Source organism: Physella acuta, unplaced genomic scaffold (assembly GCF_028476545.2).
Source record: "Physella acuta isolate Inbredline_101_S28 unplaced genomic scaffold, ASM2847654v3 ptg000148l, whole genome shotgun sequence".
Taxonomy (NCBI): domain Eukaryota; kingdom Metazoa; phylum Mollusca; class Gastropoda; family Physidae; genus Physella; species Physella acuta.
This window is the reverse complement of record NW_026731667.1, coordinates 902,757-924,860: the sequence shown is the minus strand read 5'-3', so window position 1 is coordinate 924,860 and position 22,104 is coordinate 902,757. Positions and strand designations below refer to the sequence as shown.

The following is a 22,104-nucleotide window of genomic DNA, read 5'->3' as shown; positions in this document are numbered from 1 at the left end:
TACAACGACAAGTCCAGATAGATTAATGAACATATTTTTAATGACTAAATAATGAACTAAAGTCGATTATTGAACATATCTATACATCAGAGGGTTGGAATAACATCAACAGTGCCATTGGAAGAACAGAATCTAACAGAATATGATGCGTGTACACAATTTATTCCATAACTCTGCCCTCTCTTCACAGATACCTAAATCTCATTACGGTAATCACGTGATGAGGCCGGTGCTTGCAAGTTTGGATGTAAACAAAGATCGGGGTTTTCATGACTTGACGGGTTCGGGTTCGGGTTGGTTCATCTTCTGGATCTAAAGCACAAGAATGGCGGATGTGTCACAAAGTGAACTTGAGTAAAAAAAAAAAAAAAAAAAAAAAAACTAGTCAGGTAAGGCTTCAGTATGTAAATCATAAAGTGTCATTTATACAAAAACTTAAGACATATATTGTCTACTTCATAAAGTGTATAAAATCAAACAAAGTATGTATAATCAATAAGTCAACATAATTATACGGGAAGTATGGTAATTATGGTAGGCGACACTTTTTGTTGGCATATTTGAGTTGACGTTGGTCGAATCACAGGTGGAATTTTTTTGTAGACCTTTGTTGAATTTCTGTTGATATTTTATTTGCTGACCTTTGTTGAATCTCTGTTGATATGTTATTTGCTGACATTGCTGAATCTCTGTTGATATTTTATTTGTTGATCTTTGTTGAATTTCTGTTGATATTTTATTTGTTGACCGTGGTTGAATTTCTGTTGATTTAGTGCATGTTGTCAAATCTCAGTTGATTTTTATTTGTTGACATTAAATCTCGGTTGATATTTCGTGTGTTGAGATGACATCTCATATAATTTGTGACAGTTGTTGACAGTTTAGTTAATAGATGAAACGGTTGGATAGCAAACACAATTTTTGTCATATCGACTTAGTACACTGCTTGATTAGATTTCTTTGATTAAAGAAAGTTTAGCATAGATGGAAACCAGCTAGAACTTCAAGCACAAGACGTTAGCACAAGACGTTAGCACAAGACGTTAGCACAAGACGTTAGCACAAGACGTTAGCACAAGACGTTAGCACAAGACGTTAGCACAAGACGTTAGCACAAGACGTTAGCACAAGACGTTAAGACTTTAGCACAAGACTTTAGCACAAGACGTTAGCACAAGACGTTAGCACAAGACGTTAGCACAAGACGTTAAGACTTTAGCACAAGACGTTAGCACAAGACGTTAGCACAAGACGTTAGCACAAGACGTTAGCACAAGACGTTAGCACAAGACGTTAGCACAAGACGTTAGCACAAGACGTTAGCACAAGACGTTAGCACAAGACGTTAGCACAAGACGTTAAGACTTTAGCACAAGACGTTAGCACAAGACGTTAAGACGTTAGCACAAGACGTTAAGACTTTAGCACAAGACGTTAGCACAAGACGTTGGCAAAAGACGTTAGCACAAGACGTTAGCACAAGACGTTAAGACTTTAGCACAAGATGTTAGCACAAGACGTTAGCACAAGACTTTAGCACAAGACGTTAAGACGTTAGCACAAGACGTTAGCACAAGACGTTAGCACAAGACGTTAGCACAAGACGTTATCACAAGACGTTAGCACAAGACGTTAGCATAAGAAGCTTCTGAACTTCCCGAGCGGTCAAGTCATCCCATTCAGTCATCTGACTGTCAGTTCTGTTAAACAGTCATCTAATCGGCACGTCTCTATAACAGTCATCTGACCGTTGATATAAAAAAGTCATATCAAATAACAAGAGTAGAAAACCGCTGACATAATGTAGGAGGCGATGAGTTCAACAACAATAGGATACAAGACTCATCTACGTCACGGTGGTCAAAGCTAACGGCGTGGGAAAATACTGGCTGATGAACTAACTACCCGGGGAACTAAGCGGGGAACTAACGCAACTAATACCAGAAAAATTACCTGGAAATCAACCTGCTGAGCTACCTGCACAACTACCTTTAAAACTACCTGGTGAACTACCTGGTGGACTACCTGGTGAACTAACTGGTGAACTACCTGGTGAACTACCTATCTACCTGGTGAACTACCTGATGAACTACCTGGTGAACTACCTGGTGAACTACCTGGTGAACTACCTGGTGAACTACCTGGTGAACTACCTGGTGAACTACATGGTGAACTACCTGGTGAACTACCTGGTGAACTACCTGGTGAACTACCTATCTACCTGGTGAACTACCTGGTGAACTACCTGGTGAACTACCTGGTGAACTACATGGTGAACTACCTGGTGAACTACCTGGTGAACTACCTGGTGAACTACCTATCTACCTGGTGAACTACCTGGTGAACTACCTGGTGAACTACCTGATGAACTACCTATCTACCTGGTGAGCTACCTGGTGAACTACCTATCTACCTGGTGAACTACCTGGTGAACTACCAGGTGAACTACCTGGTGAACTGCGTGGTGAACTAACTGGTGAACTAACTTGTGAACTAACTTGTGAACTACCTGTCTAATTACCTCGTGAGCTACCTGATCAACTACCTGGTGAACTACATGGTGAACTACCTGTACAACTACCTTTACAACTACCTTTACAACTACCTTTACAACTACCTGGCGAGCTACCTGTCTAACTACCTGTCTAACTACCTAGCTACCTGTCTAACTATCTGTCTAACTACCTGTCTAACTACCTAGCTACCTGTCTAACTACCTGTCTAACTACTTGTCTAACTACCTTGTTAGGTCCCAGCTACTGCGCTGGCATGGGGTTCCCCGCTGCTGGTGCCTGTTTCTCCACCATACAACTACCTGTACAACTACCTGTACAACTACCTGTCTAACTACCTGCCTAACAACTTGTCTAACTACCTAACTACCTGCCTAACTACCTGTCTAACTACCTTGTTAGGTCCCAGCTACTGCGCTGGCATGGGGTTCCCCTCTGCTGGTGCCTGTTTCTCCACCATACAACTACCTGTACAACTACCTGTACAACTACCTGTCTAACTACCTTGTTAGGTCCCAGCTACTGCGCTGGCATGGGGTTCCCCGCTGCTGGTGCTTGTTTCTCCACCATACAACTACCTGTCTAACTACCTGTCTAACTACCTGTCTAACTACATAACTACCTGTCTAACTACCTTGTTAGGTCCCAGCTACTGCGCTGGCATGGGGTTCCCCGCTGCTGGTGCTTGTTTCTCCACCATACAACTACCTGTCTAACTACCTGTCTAACTACCTAGCTACCTGTCTAACTACCTGTCTAACTACCTTGTTAGGTCCCAGCTACTGCGCTGGCATGGGGTTCCCCGCTGCTGGTGCTTGTTTCTCCACCGTTGGCTTGTCTCCTCCCTTATCACGCGAGTGGTGACGATGGTGTGGGTGATGGTGATGGTGATGGTGATGATGGTGATGGCTGTGGTGATTGTTTTTTCCTTCATTCGCTAAATCACCTAGAAATAAACAATTCATTTTTACTGTATTAACATTTCAACTGTTTATTCTTTCACTGCCAGCCACCTTCGCTCCAACTGGCAACCAAGCCAAGAAAATCTGGCCAGGCGTCAATAGTTGCCAGAGCTTGAGACGTTGGTCACGTGACCGTCCAGCTGTCTCCTACATTACTCGCATCTAGCTCTGCTGCAGATACTGCACTGTCCGCTGTAGGCAACAGAACTGAACTCAGCACAGTTAAACACTGAGCTATAGGGAGTTAAATACTAGGCTAAACGCAGCTTCATACTAAGCTAAAGAGAGTTAAATACAAGACTAAACACAGCTAAACACTGAGCTAAGGAGAGTTAAATACTAGGTTAAACACAGCTAAACACTGAGCTAAAGAGACTTCAATACAAGGCACATCCCTTAACACTGAGTTAAAATTTCATCATAACGCATCAAGTGTCTGAGGTATGAACTGAGCTAAATAGAGCTCACCAGTGACCTGAGCTCTGAGCTAAACAGAGATCTGTGTGGTGGTGTGGTGTGGCTGGAATAGAAACAGCTAAAGTACCTAACTTGCCCTCCAGTGGGCTAGCTGGCTGGCTGGAATAGAAATAGCTAAAGTACCTAACTTGCCCTCCAGCTGGCTAGCTGGCTGGCTGGAATAGAAACAGCTAAAGTACCTAACTTTCCCTCCAGATAGCTGGCTGGCTAGAATAGAAACAGATAAAGTACCTAACTTGCCCTCCAGTGGGCTAGCTGGCTGGCTGGAATAGAAATAGCTAAAGTACCTAACTTGCCCTCCAGCTGGCTAGCTGGCTGGCTGGAATAGAAACAGCTAAAGTACCTAACTTGCCCTCCCTCTGGCTGGCTGGCTGGAATAGAAACAGCTAAAGTACCTAACTTGCCCTCCCTCTGGCTGGCTGGCTGGCTGGAATAGAAACAGCTAAAGTACCTAACTTGCCCTCCCTCTGGCTGGCTGGCTGGAATAAAAACAGCTCAAGTACCTAACGTGCCCTCCAGATAGCTGGCTGGCTGGAATAGAAACAGCTAAAGTACCTAACTTGGCCTCCAGCAGGCTGGCTAGCTGGCTGGCTGGCTGGAATAGAAACAGCTAAAGTACCTAACTTGCCCTCCAGCTGGCTAGCTGGCTGGCTGGCTGGAATAGAAACAGCTAAAGTACCTAACTTGCCCTCCAGCAGGCTGGCTAGCTGGAATAGAAAGAGCTAAAGTACCTAACTTGCCCTCTGGCTGGCTGGCTAGCTGGAATAGAAAGAGCTAAAGTACCTAACTTGCCCTCTGGCTGGCTGGCTGGAATAGAAACAGCTAAAGTACCTAACTTGCCCTCCAGATAGCTGGCTGGCTAGCTGGAATAGAAACAGCTAAAGTACCTAACTTGCCCTCCAGTTGGCTAGCTGGCTGGCTGGCTGGAATAGAAACAGCTAAAGTACCTAACTTGCCCTCCAGCAGGCTGGCTAGCTGGAATAGAAACAGCTAAAGTACCTAACTTGCCCTCCAGCAGGCTGGCAGGCTGGAATAGAAAGAGCTAAAGTACCTAACTTGCCCTCCAGCTGGCTAGCTGGCTGGCTGGCTGGAATAGAAACAGCTAAAGTACCTAACTTGCCCTCCCTCTGGCTGGCTGGCTGGAATAGAAACAGCTAAAGTACCTAACTTGCCCTCCCTCTGGCTGGCTGGCTGGCTGGAATAGAAACAGCTAAAGTACCTAACTTGCCCTCCCTCTGGCTGGCTGGCTGGAATAGAAAGAGCTAAAGTACCTAACTTGCCCTCTGGCTGGCTGGCTGGCTGGAATAGAAACAGCTAAAGTACCTAACTTGGCCTCCAGTGGGCTAGCTGGCTGGCTGGAATAGAAACAGCTAAAGTACCTAACTTGCCCTCCAGCTGGCTAGCTGGCTGGCTGGCTGGAATAGAAACAGCTAAAGTACCTAACTTGCCCTCCAGCAGGCTGGCTAGCTGGAATAGAAAGAGCTAAAGTACCTAACTTGCCCTCTGGCTGGCTGGCTAGCTGGAATAGAAAGAGCTAAAGTACCTAACTTGCCCTCTGGCTGGCTGGCAGGCTGGAATAGAAAGAGCTAAAGTACCTAACTTGCCCTCCAGATAGCTGGCTGGCTAGCTGGAATAGAAAGAGCTAAAGTACCTAACTTGCCCTCCAGCTGGCTGGAATAGAAACAGCTAAAGTACCTAACTTGCCCTCCAGCAGGCTGGCTGGCTGGCTGGAATAGAAACAGCTAAAGTACCTAACTTGCCCTCCAGCTGGCTAGCTGGCTGGCTGGCTGGAATAGAAACAGCTAAAGTACCTAACTTGCCCTCCAGCTGGCTGGAATAGAAACAGCTAAAGTACCTAACTTGCCCTCTAGCAGGCTGGCTGACTGGAATAGAAACAGCTAAAGTACCTAACTTGCCCTCCAGCTGGCTGGAATAGAAACAGCTAAAGTACCTAACTTGCCCTCCAGCAGGCTGGCTGGCTGGCTGGAATAGAAACAGATAAAGTACCTAACTTGCCCTCCAGCTGGCTGGAATAGAAACAGCTAAAGTACCTAACTTGCCCTCCAGCAGGCTGGCTGGCTGGCTGGAATAGAAACAGATAAAGTACCTAACTTGCCCTCCAGCTGGCTGGAATAGAAACAGCTAAAGTACCTAACTTGCCCTCCAGCTGGCTGGAATAGAAACAGCTAAAGTACCTAACTTGCCCTCCAGCAGGCTGGCTGGCTGGCTGGAATAGAAACAGCTAAAGTACCTAACTTGCCCTCCAGCTGGCTGGAATAGAAACAACTAAAGTACCTAACTTGCCCTCCAGCTGGCTGGAATAGAAACAGCTAAAGTACCTAACTTGCCCTCCAGCTGGCTGGAATAGAAACAGCTAAAGTACTTAACTTGCCCTCCAGCAGGCTGGCTGGCTAGCTGGAACAGAAACAGCTAAAGTACCTAACTTGCCCTCCAGCAGGCTGGCTGGCTAGCTGGAACAGAAACAGCTAAAGTACCTAACTTGCCCTCCAGCTGGCTGGAATAGAAACAGCTAAAGTACCTAACTTGCCCTCCAGCTGGCTGGAATAGAAACAGCTAAAGTACCTAACTTGCCCTCCAGCAGGCTGGCTGGCTGGCTGGAACAGAAACAGCTAAAGTACCTAACTTGCCCTCCAGCTGGCTGGAATAGAAACAGCTAAAGTACCTAACTTGCCCTCCAGCAGGCTGGCTGGCTGGAATAGAAACAGCTAAAGTACCTAACTTGCCCTCCAGCAGGCTGGCTGATTCCATCCACCTGTTCCTCAGCACCCTGTGGATGTCGGGCCTCAACTGGAAGTCGTGTGTGAACAGCTTCAGCACCAGACTTCGTTCCTCGCTCGTCACCTGCACGGGAACATACATGGAACTGTCGTATTATGTGATATCATACGGGAACATACATGGAACTGTCACACACTGTGATAGCAACACAGTGAACATTCATGAAACTGTCGTATTATGTGATAGCATCATACGGGAATATACATGGAACTGTCACACACTGTGATAGCAACACACGGAACATTCATTGAACTGTCACATTATGTAGGAGCAACTTCAATACAGTTATAAAACAATGACCCAACATTGTAACAATACAACACACAATGGTGACCTAATATAACGGAAACCTTTGAATTACAGAATGGTGACCTAAAATAATGGAAACATTTGAGTTACATAATGTTGACCATAAAAGAGTAAGCTATAAATTACAGAATAGTGACAGAACACAGGAGTACAGATGTTTGTGGTATGTACAAAGTACCAAACGCTACCTGCTTCAAAGGGTATGGTGTGTATAAAGTTATGAGGTCAGTTCAATGGCAATTTGAGTTAGTCAAGCTAGTTGATATTGTAAACATGCCTCTGGCTAGTTCATATTGTAAACATGCATCTAGCTAGTTCATATTGTAAACATGCCTCTAGCTAGTTCATATTGTAAACACGTCTCTAGCTAGTTCATATCGTAAACATGTATCAACGTAAACATGTATCTAGCTAGTTGATATTGTAAACATGTCTAGCTAGTTCATATTGTAATTAAACATGCCATTAGCTAGCACAACTGGTTATTTTTAGCTGTGAAGCTCACGTGAATGGGTCGTTATGTAATTTAAGGAATCACTACGTTTGTATAGTATCGGATACAATCTCATAATGGCGCTGTTATAGTTATAGACATCTTACCCTGCTGTAATGTTAGGGTTAGGGTTATAGTTAGGGCATGTGACCAGAGGCGTAGCGACTCTTCCCGGCGCCCGGGGACATACTCTCAATTTGGCGCCCCCTTGGGAGCAAATTTTCGATTTGCACCCCCCCCCTCGAACTTTTCATTTGCAACCCCCCCCCCTCAAACTTTCGATTTGCACCCCCCCCTCGAACTTTTCATTTGCACCCCCCCCCCCTCAAACTTTCAATTTGGCGCCCCCCCTAAGGTCGGCGCCCGGGGACATATGTCCCCCCCCGCCCCCCCCTCGCTACGCTACTGCATGTGACCCTGAGGTAATGTTAGGGTAAGGCTTATAGTTAGGGCATGTGGTAATGTTAGATTAAGGCTTATAGTTAGGGCATATGGCCCTGGGATAATGTTAGGGTAAGGTTTATAGTTAGGGCATGTGGCCTTGAGGTAATGTTAGGGTAAGGCTTATAGTTAGGGCATGTGGTAATGTTAGGGTAAGGCTTATAGTTAGGGCATGTGACCCTGGGGTAATGTTAGGGTAGAAGCCCTGTAGGCGAACATAGGCTGTGGCTATTTTTAGAAATAGTTCAACCCGGAAGTGATGACTTAAAAATGTGTGAAAACTACATCAAGTAAAACATCGACAGAAATATTGCTAGGGGAGATATGATACATGAATAAGGACTGTAGTGGTTTTTCTAAAAACTCCATCTGTAAGCCTACCCCCCCCCCACCACTACCCCCCCTAGCCCTGACCCTAGCCCTGACCCCAGCCCAGACGGTGCTATTACAAGTACCTTGGTAACTCAGGCAAAGGTCCCAACATAAAAACTTAGAACTAGCAGACGACAGCTCTTACCTTCTTATACTTCTGCCACGGAAATTCCAGCTTCTTCTGCTCCTCTAGCACCCCACTGTTCCCTCGACTCTCATCAAATGGCATCTTGCCGGTGACGAAGATGTAGAGGATGACACCGATGGCCCACATATCCGCTTTCTTTGGGTCGTACGGCTCCCCCTTCAGTATCTCCGGCGCGGCGTACGACTTGGAGCCGCAGTAGGTCTGGCTCATACTTAGCGTGCAGTCCCCTTTGACGAAGCCGAAGTCGCAGAGTTTGATATTAAAGGACTTGTCCAAGAGAAGGTTCTCCAGCTTGAGGTCCCTGTGGGTGATGTTCAGGTCGTGCAGGTATCTGACGGCGTCACAAAGCTGCCACGTCCAGCCTTTGGCCAGGTTCTCCACCAGAGCCCCCACCTTCTGGATGTACCGTAAAACGTCACCATTTTCCGCGTACTCAAGAATCATATAGACACGTCGCCCATCATCGAAAGCGTCCAGTACTTTGATAATATTGGGATGCCGGAGGCCCGGCCAAATATCTAATTCCCGGGGAAGAAATTTTGTCTGAAAGTCTTTGGGGGCTTTGTTTCTATCCACAATTTTAACTGCCACTAGAGATTTCGATTTATTTAGCGATATGGCTAACTTTACCTTTGAGTAGCTCCCGTTACCCAGGGTTTTTCTCACAAGGTATCCATTTTTAGCGAGGACAGCTCGGTACGTGGGCCTGTAGGTCACCGACTCTGTCCTGGAGGTGCTTGAACGCTTGACTTCAATGGGCTCCACTTCTGCTTGAATGACCTGCAGCTCATCTTCAAGCAGACGCAGCCGCCCCCCGTCGTCTTCCATGTCAAGCTTTGCTCTTTTGGCTGGAAACATAAATTTTGAGTTTCCCCAGCAACATTTACACAGAAAATGATTAAATAATTTAGAATACCGTCAGCTGTCTGGCGCCTACACGGATGATTAGAACCGGTGTGTGTCCAGTGGACATCTAGGACTGTGCATCCTTTAGTTTTAGTGCCACCATGTAAATCTCAGCAATCGGTTCAATGGCAAAACGTGCGCTCCTGTGTACATTGGATGACGTCATGTTTTCTCCATGACGCACATCCGCCAATTTTGAGTTGCTATATTTATTTTGAAAGCGTCAAACCGCACCGAAGAAAAATGAATAGAAAACGCTTGCGACATTTTACAAATTAAAACTTTCTTACAAGGTGTATGTATAAATATCTTTAATTATTTAATTCCCTACGTTAGTTTAATTAATTAGCTAAGCAGCCAGCTCGTGCAGGTCTGACATGACTGGCTCAGTCGTCAAAGAATTCGCCACTTCCGACGATGAGGTGTATCTAAAAAAGTTGGGCTACAGTATAGGGACGACCATTGGCGAAGGATCGTATGCTAAAGTCAAAAGTGCTTACAGCGAGAAGCTTCAGAAAAGGGTAGCTATGAAAATTATAAACAGACGCAGCGCGCCAAAAGATTTCAAAGAGAAGTTCCTGCCCCGGGAGCTGAAATGCATGAAGGCTGTCAATCACATAAACGTCATCAAACTGTATGAGATCATCGAGTTTGAACAGAAGGTGAGTCAAAGGTGTCTTGAACTCAGGTGTGCCACACAGTGGGTTCAGTGGTAGTTAGGATTTTAGAATCTCGCTATGCAGGGAGCTAATAAGGGGACGCAACTTAGTTAAACATATTTCCTTAAAGAATTTCACGGTTCTCTACCTTTGCCCGTGTTATTTAAACTAGCTATTAAACTTGTTCTGTTTACACTAGTTTACAGTCTACAGTAAGGGTAGGTGTGTTGAAAAGGTAATCAATATAAGTATGTCCAATAGACCTAGAATAAATCATTGTAATAGAAGAGTGCTTATTACAATAATAATTATAATATATTTATAATGTGTTGTTATTTAATAAGATATATAAGTACTCGCGAGATGGTATTTGGCGAACATAAGGCCTACACTCAATCTTCGCCAGACTAGACATAAGGCCTACAATGTTCGCCAGTCTGGACATAAGGCCTACAATGTTCGCCAGACTGGATATAAGGCCTACACTTAATGTTCGCCAGAATAGACATAAGGCCTACACTCAATGTTCGCCAGACTAGACATAAGGCCTACAATGTTCGCCAGACTAAACATTAGGCCTACACTCAATGTTCGCAAGACTAGACATAAGGCCTACACTCAATGTTCGCCAGACTAGACATAAGGCCTACAATGTTCGCCAGACTAAACATTAGGCCTACACTCAATGTTCGCCAGACAGGACATAAGGCCTACAATGTTCGCCAGACTAAGCATAAGGCCTACACTCAATGTTCGCCAGACTAGACATAAGGCCTACACTCAATGTTCGCCAGACTAGACATAAGGCCTACACTCAATGTTCGCCAGACTAAGCATAAGGCCTACACTCAATGTTCGCCAGACTAGACATAAGGCCTACACTCAATGTTCGCCAGACTAGACATAAGGCCTACAATGTTTGCCAGACTAGACATAAGGCCTACACTCAATGTTCGCCAGACTAAGCATAAGGCCTACACTCAATGTTCGCCAGACTAGACATAAGGCCTACACTCAATGTTCGCCAGACTAGACATAAGGCCTACATTCAATGTTCGCCAGACTAGACATAAGGCCTACACTCAATGTTCGCCAGACTAAGCATAAGGCCTACACTCAATGTTCGCCAGACTAGACATAAGGCCTACACTCAATGTTCGCCAGACTAGACATAAGGCCTACAATGTTTGCCAGACTAGACATAAGGCCTACACTCAATAGTCGCCAGACTAGACATAAGGCCTACAATGTTCGCCAGACTAAACATAAGGCCTACACTCAATGTTCGCCAGACTAGACATAAGGCCTACACTCAATGTTCGCCAGACTGGATATAAGGCCTACACTTAATGTTCGCCAGACTAGACATAAGGCCTACACTCAATGTTCGCCAGACTAGACATAAGGCCTACACTCAATGTTCGCCAGTCTGGACATAAGGCCTACACTCAATGTTCGCCAGAATAGACATAAGGCCTACACTCAATGTTCGCCCTGGACATAAAGCCTACACTCAATGTTCGCCAGAATAGACATAAAGCCTACACTCAATGTTCGCCAGACTGGACATAAGGCCTACACTCAATGTTCGCCAGACTGGACATAAGGCCTACACTCAATGTTCGCCAGACTGGATATAAGGCCTACACTTAATGTTCGCCAGACTAGACATAAGGCCTACACTCAATGTTCGCCAGACTGGATATAAGGCCTACACTTAATGTTCGCCAGAATAGACATAAGGCCTACACTCAATGTTCGCCAGACTAGACATAAGGCCTACAATGTTCGCCAGTCTAGACATAAGGCCTACGCTCAATGTTCGCCAGACTGGATATAAGGCCTACACTTAATGTTCGCCAGACTAAACATAAGGCCTACACTCAATGTTCGCCAGACTAGACATAAGGCCTACACTCAATGTTCGCCAGACTAGACATAAGGCCTACATTCAATGTTCGCCAGTCTGGACATAAGGCCTACACTCAATGTTCGCCAGACTGGATATAAGGCCTACACTCAATGTTCGCCAGACTGGACATAAGGCCTACAATGTTCGCCAGAATAAACATAAGGCCTGCACCTAACCCTTTTTCTGATCATACACTCGGCTTAGTCCATAAAGGGACAGTATCACCCAGACTAGGTGAGAATGATACACAAAATAACCGATGAGACACATTTCTCTCACATTTTTACAGTGGTAAATCATGATCCTAGAGTTGAATGTCAGTATTATAGCCCTAACTATCACCTTCTATATGTGGAAAAATATATTTGAAAAATTGATAACGCATATTTTGTATTTTTCACAATTTTACAAGTTGACCAAATCATTTTAAATTTAGCACCAAGTTTTCTACTAAAATTAACCTTGTACCCAACTAATAACGATTTATCTGGTACGGTTTGAATTTTTTTTAAAAACAAAGAATTAGCTTTAAGAAATTAATAAAAACGAGCCGACCCGCTGCGTATCATACGCCGCTATTTAGTTGTTTTTTTTTCTACTTTTCAGTAATTTATAATTTGTGAATTCGACAGTACCAATGCTGCCATTGAAAATATTTGCTTAAAAACACTACCCCCCCCCCCCCCCCCACGTGAAAGCAGCCTTCTCTTAGTTACCTCCTCTAAGTTTAAAATCGTTTCAAACTAAATTATCTGCCCCTAATAGCCGTCACCAAACCCGTCCCTGTGATTGTAAAATGTAAACAGCGTGAACCACAGCTCACCAGATCATGTGGGGGTGGGGTGGGGGTGGTAGTGATAGAGAGGAAGAGAGGGGACTGCAAAGGCGCGCTTGCAGCTTGTTTTCTAACTGATCCCAGAAGAGAATTATATATATAGATGGTAGTGCCGATTGTCTAGACTTTCGTTAGAACAAAATTTCTAGGAGTAACTTCAGTAATTTCAAGTAACTTGACAAAGTTCTACTCAAATAACTTCACAAAGTTCTACTTATAGTTCCGGTAATCGAACTGTCAGCTCGCTTTATGATCATTTTCAGTAAAGTTGGTTTGTATTGTATTTTATATGCCTAATCTTGGGATATGTGGTGCACTAGTTTACCCATCTAGTCTAGAGATAACTGGTGCACTAGTCTACTCATCTAGAGATAACTTGTGCACTAGTCTACTCATCTACAGATAAGTGGTGAACTAGCCAACCCATCTAGAGATAAGTGGTGCACTAGTCTACTCATCTAGAGATAAGTGGTGCACTAGTCTACTTATCTAGAGATAACTGGTGCACTAGTCTACTCATCTAGAGATAACTGGTGCACTAGTCTACTCATCTACAGATAAGTGGTGAACTAGCCAACCCATCTAGAGATAAGTGGTGCACTAGTCTACCCATCTAGAGATAACTGGTGCACTAGTCTACTTATCTAGAGATAAGTGGTGCACTAGTCTACTCATCTAGAGATAACTGGTGCACTAGTCAACCAATGTAGAGATAAGTGATGCACTAGTCTACCCATCTAGAGATAACTGGTGCACTAGCCAACCCATCTAGAGATAAGTGATGCACTTGTCTACCCATCCATATACAGCACTTGTGTATATTTTCAACAACGATATCACCCATTCTTTAAATATCAAAGCTACCCACTTTATCAACATCAGTTTTGGTCACCCTTCCCCCCACCCCCCCCCCCCACCCCCACCGTCCCCCTGTCGGCCAGGTGTACATCGTGATGGAGCACGCAGGTCACGGTGACCTACTGGAATACATCAAACTTCGTGGTGCCATCCCCGAGGACAGGAGCCGTGTGATGTTCAGACAAATTGTTGACGCCGTCTCGTACCTGCACGGTATACAGATAGCCCACAGGTAGGTAGCAGGCGACAGGTAGGTGACAGGCAATAGGTAGGTGACAGCCCACAGGCAGGTGACAGGCAACAGGTAGGTGGCAGGCGACAGGTAGGTGACAGGCGACAGGTAGGTGACAGCCCGCAGGTAGGTGACAGTGACAGGCCACAGGCCACAGGCCACAGGTAAGTGACAGTGACAGGCCACAGGTAGGTGACAGTGACAGCCCACAGGTAGGTGACAGTGACAGGCAACAGGTAGGTGACAGTGACAGGCCACAGGTAAGTGACAGTGACAGGCCACAGGTAGATGACAGCCCGCAGGTAGGTGACAGTGACAGGCCACAGGTAGATGACAGCCCGCAGGTAGGTGACAGTGACAGGCCACAGGTAGGTGACAGTGACAGGCAGGTGACAGTGACAGCCCACAGGTAGGTGACAGTGACAGGCCACAGGTAGGTGACAGTGACAGCCCACAGGTAAGTGACAGTGACAGGCAACAGGTAGGTGACAGTGACAGGCCACAGGTAAGTGACAGTGACAGGCCACAGGTAGATGACAGCCCGCAGGTAGGTGACAGTGACAGGCCACAGGTAGATGACAGCCCGCAGGTAGGTGACAGTGACAGGCCACAGGTAGGTGACAGTGACAGGCAGGTGACAGTGACAGGCCACAGGTAGGTGACAGTGACAGCCCACAGGTAGGTGACAGTGACAGGCAACAGGTAGGTGACAGTGACAGGCCACAGGTAGGTGACAGTGACAGGCCACAGGTAGGTGACAGTGACAGGCAGGTGACAGTGACAGGCCACAGGTAGGTGACAGTGACAGCCCACAGGTAGGTGACAGTGACAGGCAACAGGTAGGTGACAGTGACAGGCCACAGGTAGGTGACAGTGACAGGCCACAGGTAGGTGACAGTGACAGGCAGGTGACAGTGACAGGCCACAGGTAGGTGACAGTGACAGCCCACAGGTAGGTGACAGTGACAGGCAGGTGACAGTGACAGGCCACAGGTAGGTGACCGAATATACATGCAGGTTATTTATTAAAGGTATTGTATATCAATTAATATGATAAAGCTGCACTTAGACAGTGCATGTTGATGGTGTATGTTGATGGTGTATGTTGATGGTGTATGTTGATGGTGTATGTTGCTGGTGTATGTTGCTGGTGTATGTTGATGGTGTATGTTGCTGGTGTATGTTGATGGTGTATGTTGCTGGTGTATGTTGCTGGTGTATGTTGATGGTGTATGTTGATGGTGTATGTTGATGGTGTATGCTGCTGGTGTATGTTGATGGTGTATGTTGCTGGTGTATGTTGATGGTGTATGTTGCTGGTGTATGTTGACACATGTTGCTGGTGTATCTTGATGGTGTATGTTGCTGGTGTATGTTGATGGTGTATGTTGCTGGTGTATGTTGATGGTGTATGCTGATGGTGTATCTTGATGGTGTTTCTTGATGGTGTATGTTGATGGTGTATGTTGGTGTTGTATGTTGATGGTGTATGTTGCTGGTGTATGTTGACACATGTTGCTGGTGTATGTTGCTGGTGTATGTTGATGGTGTATGCTGATGGTGTATCTTGATGGTGTATCTTGATGGTGTATGTTGATGGTGTATGTTGGTGGTGTATGTTGATGGTGTATGTTGCTGGTGTAAGTTGATGGTGTATGTTGATGGTGTATGTTGCTGGTGTATGTTGATGGTGTATGTTGATGCTGTATGTTGATGGTATATGTTGATGGTGTATGTTGATGTTGTATGTTGCTGGTGTATGTTGATGGTGTATGTTGATGGTGTATGTTGATGGTATATATTGATGGTGTATGTTGATGGTATATATTGATGGTGTATGTTGATGTTGTATGTTGAGACATGTTGGTGTTGTATGTTGAGACATGTTGGTGTTGTATGTTGAGACATGTTGGTGTTGTATGTTGAGACATGTTGATGGTGTATGTTGATGTTGTATGTTGGGACATGTTGGTGTTGTATGTTGAGACATGTTGGTGTTGTATGTTGAGACATGTTGGTGTTGTATGTTGAGACATGTTGGTGTTGTATGTTGAGACATGTTGGTGTTGTATGTTGAGACATGTTGGTGTTGTATGTTGAGACATGTTGATGGTGTATGTTGATGTTGTATGTTGAGACATGTTGGTGTTGTATGTTGAGACATGTTGGTGTTGTATGTTGAGACATGTTGGTGTTGTATGTTGAGACATGTTGGTGTTGTATGTTGAGACATGTTGGTGTTGTATGTTGAGACATGTTGGTGTTGTATGTTGAGACATGTTGATGGTGTATGTTGATGTTGTATGTTGGGACATGTTGGTGTTGTATGTTGAGACATGTTGATGGTGTATGTTGATGTTGTATGTTGAGACATGTTGGTGTTGTATGTTGAGACATGTTGATGGTGTATGTTGATGTTGTATGTTGGGACATGTTGGTGTTGTATGTTGAGACATGTTGATGGTGTATGTTGATGTTGTATGTTGGGACATGTTGGTGTTGTATGTTGAGACATGTTGGTGTTGTATGTTGAGACATGTTGATGGTGTATGTTGATGTTGTATGTTGAGACATGTTGGTGTTGTATGTTGAGACATGTTGGTGTTGTATGTTGAGACATGTTGGTGTTGTATGTTGAGACATGTTGATGGTGTATGTTGATGTTGTATGTTGAGACATGTTGGTGTTGTATGTTGAGACATGCTGGTGTTGTATGTTGAGATATGGTGATGTATGTTGTATGTTGAGACATGTTGGTGTTGTAGGTTGAGACATGTTGGTGTTGTATGTTAAGACATGCTGGTGTATGTTGAGACATGCTGATGTATGTTGTATGTTGAGACATGCTGGTATATGTTGTAACTCCCTGTTCCAGAGATCTGAAGTGTGAGAACCTGCTGCTAGACTACCAGAACAACATCAAGGTCTCAGACTTTGGCTTCTCGCGCTACTTCGAGGAGCCAGCCATCAGCAAGACCTTTTGTGGCAGCGCCGCCTACGCCGCCCCTGAGATCCTACAGGGGATCCCCTACTACATCCCTCTACATGACATCTGGGCTATGGGGGTCATACTCTACATCATGGTAGGTCATGACATCTGGGCTATGGGGGTCATACTCTACATCATGGTAGGTCATGACATCTGGGCTATGGGGGTCATATTGTACATCATGGTAGGTCATGACATCTGGGCCATGGGGATCATACTCTACATCATGGTAGGTCATGACATCTGGGCTATGGGGGTCATACTCTACATCATGGTAGGTCATGACATCTGGGCCATGGGGGTCATACTCTACATCATGGTAGGTCATGACATCTGGGTTATGGGGGTCATACTCTACATCATGGTAGGTCATGACATCTGGGCTATGGGGGTCATACTCTACATCATGGTAGGTCATGACATCTGGGTTATGGGGGTCATACTCTACATCATGGTAGGTCATGACATCTGGGTTATGGGGGTCATACTCTACATCATGGTAGGTCATGACATCTGGTCCATGGTTGTCATACTCTACATCATGGTAGGTAATGACATCTGGGCTATGGGGGTCATACTCTACATCATGGTAGGTCATGACATCTGGGCCATGGGAGTCATACTCTACATCATGGTAGGCCATGACATCTAGGCTATGGGGGTCATACTCTACATCATGGTAGGTCATGACATCTGGGCTATGGGGGTTATACTCTACATCATGGTAGGTCATGACATCTGGGCTATGGGGGTCATACTCTACATCATGGTAGGTCATGACATATGGGCCATGGGGGTCATACTCTACATCATGGTAGGTCATGACATCTGGGCTATGGGGGTCATACTCTACATCATGGTAGGTCATGACATCTGGGTTATGGGGGTCATACTCTACATCATGGTAGGTCATGACATCTGGGCCATGGGGGTCATACTCTACATCATGGTAGGTCATGACATCTGGGTTATGGGGGTCATACTCTACATCATGGTAGGTCATGACATATGGGCCATGGGGGTCATACTCTACATCATGGTAGGTCATGACATCTGGGCTATGGGGGTCATACTTAACCTACCTCGCCTTATTTCGTGTGTGTGTCTCGTCTGCTCCCAGGTGATGTTTTATCTATTGCCCCCACCCCTAGGTATGTGCCTCTACCTCCCCCACCCCTAGGTTTGTGCCTCTACCTCCCCCACCCCCAGGTCTGTGCCTCTATGTTTACCTCCCCCACCCCCACGTCTGTGCCTCCCCCACCCCCAGATCTGTGCCTCTATGTTAACCTCCCCCACCCCCAGGTCAGTGCCTCTACGTTTACCTCCCCCACCATCCAGGTCTGTGCCTCTATGTTTACCTCCCCCACCCCCAGGTCTGTGCCTCTATGTTTACCTCCCCCACCCCCAGGTCTGTGCCTCTACCTCCCCCACCCCTCAGGTCTGTGCCTCTATGTTTACCTCCCCCACCCCCCAGGTCTGTGCCTCTATGTTTACCTCCCCCACCCCCAGGTCTGTGCCTCTATGTTTACCTCCCCCACCCCCAGGTCTGTGCCTCTAAGTTTACCTCCCCCACCCCCCAGGTCTGTGCCTCTATGTTTACCTCCCCCACCCCCCAGGTCTGTGCCTCTATGTTTACCTCCCCCACCCCTAGGTCTGTGCCTCCCCCACCCCCTGGTTTGTACCTCTACCTCCCCCACCCCAGGTCTGTACCTCTATGTTTACCTCCCCCACCCCTAGGTCTGTGCCTCTACCTCCCCCACCCCAGGTCTGTACCTCTATGTTTACCTCCCCCACCCCTAGGTCTGTGCCTCTACCTCCCCCACCCCCAGGTCTGTGCCTCTATGTTTACCTCCCCCACCCCCAGGTCTGTGCCTCTATGTTTACCTCCCCCACCCCCCAGGTCTGTGCCTCTATGTTTACCTCCCCCACCCCCCAGGTATGTGCCTCTATGCCATACGACGACTCCAATGTCAAAAAGATGATTCGCGACCAGCTTGAGAAAAAAGTTTCGTTTTCCAAGTCAAAACCCGTGTCCAGGGAAGCAAAAGATCTAATATGTCACATCTTGGAGGTAAACTTAGATTACTTGTCCTCGTATTGCCTTTTTCAATCATTTCAGACGTCACTCGTCACATAACACATTATTCCAACTGTCATGTCACCCAGTCATGTCACCCATAATGTCATGTCACCCTTAATGTCATGTCACCCATAATGTCATGTCACCCATAATGTCATGTCACCAATAATGTCATGTCACCCATAATGTCATGTCACCAATAATGTCATGTTACCCGTGTTTCCATAGTATCGCTCATGCCATGCCATCTGTCAAGTCATCTGTTATGTCATCTGTCTTGAAGTGCTATGTCATCTGTCATGTCATACCATCTGTCAACTCATCCCATCTGTCATATATTACATGTCATCCCATCTGTCATATCATACCATCTGTCATGTCATACCATCTGTCATGTCATACCATCTGTCATGTCATCCCATCGGTCATGTCATCTGTCATGTCATTTGTCATGTCATCTGTCATTTCATCTGTCATGTCATCTGTCATGTCATCTGTCATGTCATGCCACTGGCTGCCAGGTGAATGTCAAGAGGCGGTACACCCTCGCCAATATCCTGGCCCACCCCTGGATGAACCCTGACGCCCCGCCCCTCCCCAACGAGGACTCCGCTGGTCAATGACAGTCCTATCTGTTGACCGTGTGACGTCACTGGTAGGTCCAACATCCATCTAGATATACGTCTCATACATCGTCTCATAGCTGCAGGTTCTGGTAGTATAGCTGCAGGTTCTGGTAGTATAGCTGCAGGTTCTGGTAGTATAGCTGCAGGTTCTGGTAGTATAGCTGCAGGTTCTGGTAGTATAGCTGCAGGTTCTGGTAGTATAGCTGCAGGTTCTGGTAGTATAGCTGCAGGTTTAGGTAGTTTAGCTGTCAGTTAATATTTACAACCTACAGATTTCTGTCTTCTAGCTGCAGGTATAGATCTCCTAGCTACAGTTTTATAATGTCTAGCTGTGTGTTTAGATCTTCTAGCTACAGTTTTACAATGTCTAACTGTGTGTTTAGATCTTCTAGCTACAGTTTTACAATGTCTAGCTGTGTGTTTAGATCTTCTAGCTACAGTTTTACAATGTCTAACTGTGTGTTTAGATCTTCTAGCTACAGTTTTACAATGTCTAGCTGTGTGTTTAGATCTTCTAGCTACAGTTTTACAATGTCTAGCTGTGTGTTTAGATCTTCTAGCTACAGTTTTATAATGTCTAGCTGTGTGTTTAGATCTTCTAGCTGCAGTATTACAATGTCTAGCTGTGTGTTTAGTTCTTCTAGCTACAGATTTACAATATCTAGCTGTTTTTAGTTCAGTGTGTTGTGTTTAGGTCAGTGTGTTGTGTTTAGTTCAGTGTGTTGTGTTTAGTTCAGTGTCTTGTGTTTAGTTCAGTGTGTTGTGTTTAGGTCAGTGTGTTGTGCCCAGGTCAGTGTGTTGTGTTTAGTTCAGTGTGTTGTGTTTAGTTCAGTGTGTTGTGTTTAGGTCAGTGTGTTGTGCTAAGGTCAGTGTGTTGTGTTTAGGTCAGTGTGTTGTGTTTAGGTCAGTGTGTTGTGTTTAGGTCAGTGTGTTGTGTTTAGGTCAGTGTGTTGTGTTTAGTTCAGTGTGTTGTGTTTAGTTCAGTGTGTTGCCCTTCTGACCTTGACTTTAATTAACTGACCTTGTCTTACAGATGTATTTTGCCGAGCTGATGGCCACACCTGGAGTTGCTGTATGACAGATGCCTGACATGATGTATGACAGATGCCTGACATTTATATGACAGATGCCTGATATGTGTATGACAGATGCCTGACATGATGTATGACAGATGCATGACATGATGTATGGCAGATGCCTGACATTTATATGACAGATACCTGGCATGCGGTATGCCAGATGCCTGACATGATGTTTGACAGATGCCTGACTAAAGCGGATGCCTTTCATCCGCCATGCATGAGAGAAGCGTGTATGTAGTGTTATTGAATGGGGGTAATCTGTTTTCATGGTTTTCCCGACTTATAACCAATTATGTAATCAAAGATTATGTCATTATTTTTGAATTGTAAGATCCGTTTTTGAGGTTCCTTATTTCGTGATGTAATTACAAATGCTAATTATTTGGATGGCGAGAGACAAAGGGAAATAAATGTCTGTTAAAACACCATGTTCGTCTCGCTGTTACCTAACTTGTGTTTGACCTTGTGCTCATCACGTGACCTTTCGGGGTCAGGTTTTGGGATTGGGTCGAATGGTGGTTTTAAGGGTGGCTGAAATAAATGGTGGTTTTAATGGTGGCTGAAATAAATGGTGGTTTTAACCGTAACTGAAATAAGTAATTGTAGCAATCGGCTAAAATAAATGATTAGAACAGTAGCTGAAATGAGGGCCAAACTTTTTTTGAAAGAAAGCGTCAAACAGGACCCCGATTGTATGGATGGGGTCCACGGGAACGGATAAAAAACCTTTTATGTGTCGTGACGCCCCCACGGGGAAAGTTTTGAGATTTCTGCCCCAGCAGACAAGAGCCCTCACCCCGCCGCTTCACCCCGGGGCTGCTGATCATGATGGGACTGGAGTGCCATCCCCCGCTCACCGCCCCAGGCCCAGCCCCAGGCGGGGCGTTGGTTTGAAACGTTCAACTAATGAACGCGCTGTTCTCCAAATCTTCTTTGTCAATTTGTCGCCCTCTGATCGCAGCTCGGTCTGGTGTTTGCATTTCATCACAGATTGTTATCGCGTTGGTGGCCGCTTTCTGGTGTAATGGTGTCTGGTGTCATGGTGTTATCTACATGGACACCATATTCTGGTGTAATGGTGTCATGGTGTTATCTACATGGATACCATATTCTGGTTTAATGGTGTTTGGTGTTATCTAGATGGACACCATATTCTGGTTTAATGGTGTCTGGTGTCATCTAAATGGACACCATATTCTGGTGTAATGGTGTCTGGTGTCAGGGGTGTCATCTAGATGGATACCATATTCTGGTGTAATGGTGTCTGGTGTCATCTAAATGGACACCATATTCTGGTGTAATGGTGTCATGTTGTCATCTAGATGGACACCATATTCTGGTGTAATGGTGTCTGGTGTCATCTAGATGGATACCATATTCTGGTGTAATGGTGTCTGGTGTCAGGGGTGTC

The 22,104-nt window shown here is 45.5% G+C and overlaps 2 protein-coding genes across 2 annotated transcripts; one reads left to right on the top strand and one right to left on the bottom strand.

Annotated features, from left to right (window-relative positions):
• Positions 1–20: 20 nt before the first annotated feature.
• Positions 21–9,603, bottom strand: LOC131935571 (testis-specific serine/threonine-protein kinase 3). The gene is made up of 4 exons (XM_059292047.1): positions 8,512–9,603; positions 6,688–6,814; positions 3,278–3,459; positions 21–312 (listed from the first exon to the last, which is right to left on the bottom strand). The coding sequence occupies exons 1-3, from the start codon at positions 9,370–9,372 to the stop codon at positions 3,293–3,295; spliced, it is 1,155 nt and encodes a 384-aa protein (XP_059148030.1). The 5' UTR covers positions 9,373–9,603; the 3' UTR covers positions 21–312; positions 3,278–3,292.
• LOC131935572 (testis-specific serine/threonine-protein kinase 1) lies at positions 9,599–21,115 on the top strand. The gene is made up of 6 exons (XM_059292048.1): positions 9,599–10,082; positions 13,768–13,916; positions 16,792–16,999; positions 18,842–18,976; positions 19,507–19,640; positions 20,645–21,115. Exons 1-5 carry the CDS (start codon positions 9,798–9,800, stop codon positions 19,606–19,608), a joined length of 879 nt encoding a protein of 292 aa, XP_059148031.1. The 5' UTR covers positions 9,599–9,797; the 3' UTR covers positions 19,609–19,640; positions 20,645–21,115.
• The last annotated feature ends 989 nt before the right edge of the window (positions 21,116–22,104 follow it).

Coding starts and splice junctions, on each gene's coding strand:
- LOC131935572 (XM_059292048.1), top strand. CDS start 9,798: ATGACTGGCTCAGTCGTCAAAGAATTCGCCACTTCCGACGATGAGGTG. Junction 13,917..16,791: donor GGTATACAGATAGCCCACAG/GTAGGTAGCAGG, acceptor TCCCTGTTCCAG/AGATCTGAAGTGTGAGAACC. Junction 17,000..18,841: donor GGGTCATACTCTACATCATG/GTAGGTCATGAC, acceptor CCCACCCCCCAG/GTATGTGCCTCTATGCCATA.
- LOC131935571 (XM_059292047.1), bottom strand. CDS start 9,372: ATGTTTCCAGCCAAAAGAGCAAAGCTTGACATGGAAGACGACGGGGGG. Junction 6,815..8,511: donor CGTGGCAGAAGTATAAGAAG/GTAAGAGCTGTC, acceptor GTTCCCGTGCAG/GTGACGAGCGAGGAACGAAG. Junction 3,460..6,687: donor CCTGCTGGAGGGCAAGTTAG/GTACTTTAGCTG, acceptor GTTTATTTCTAG/GTGATTTAGCGAATGAAGGA.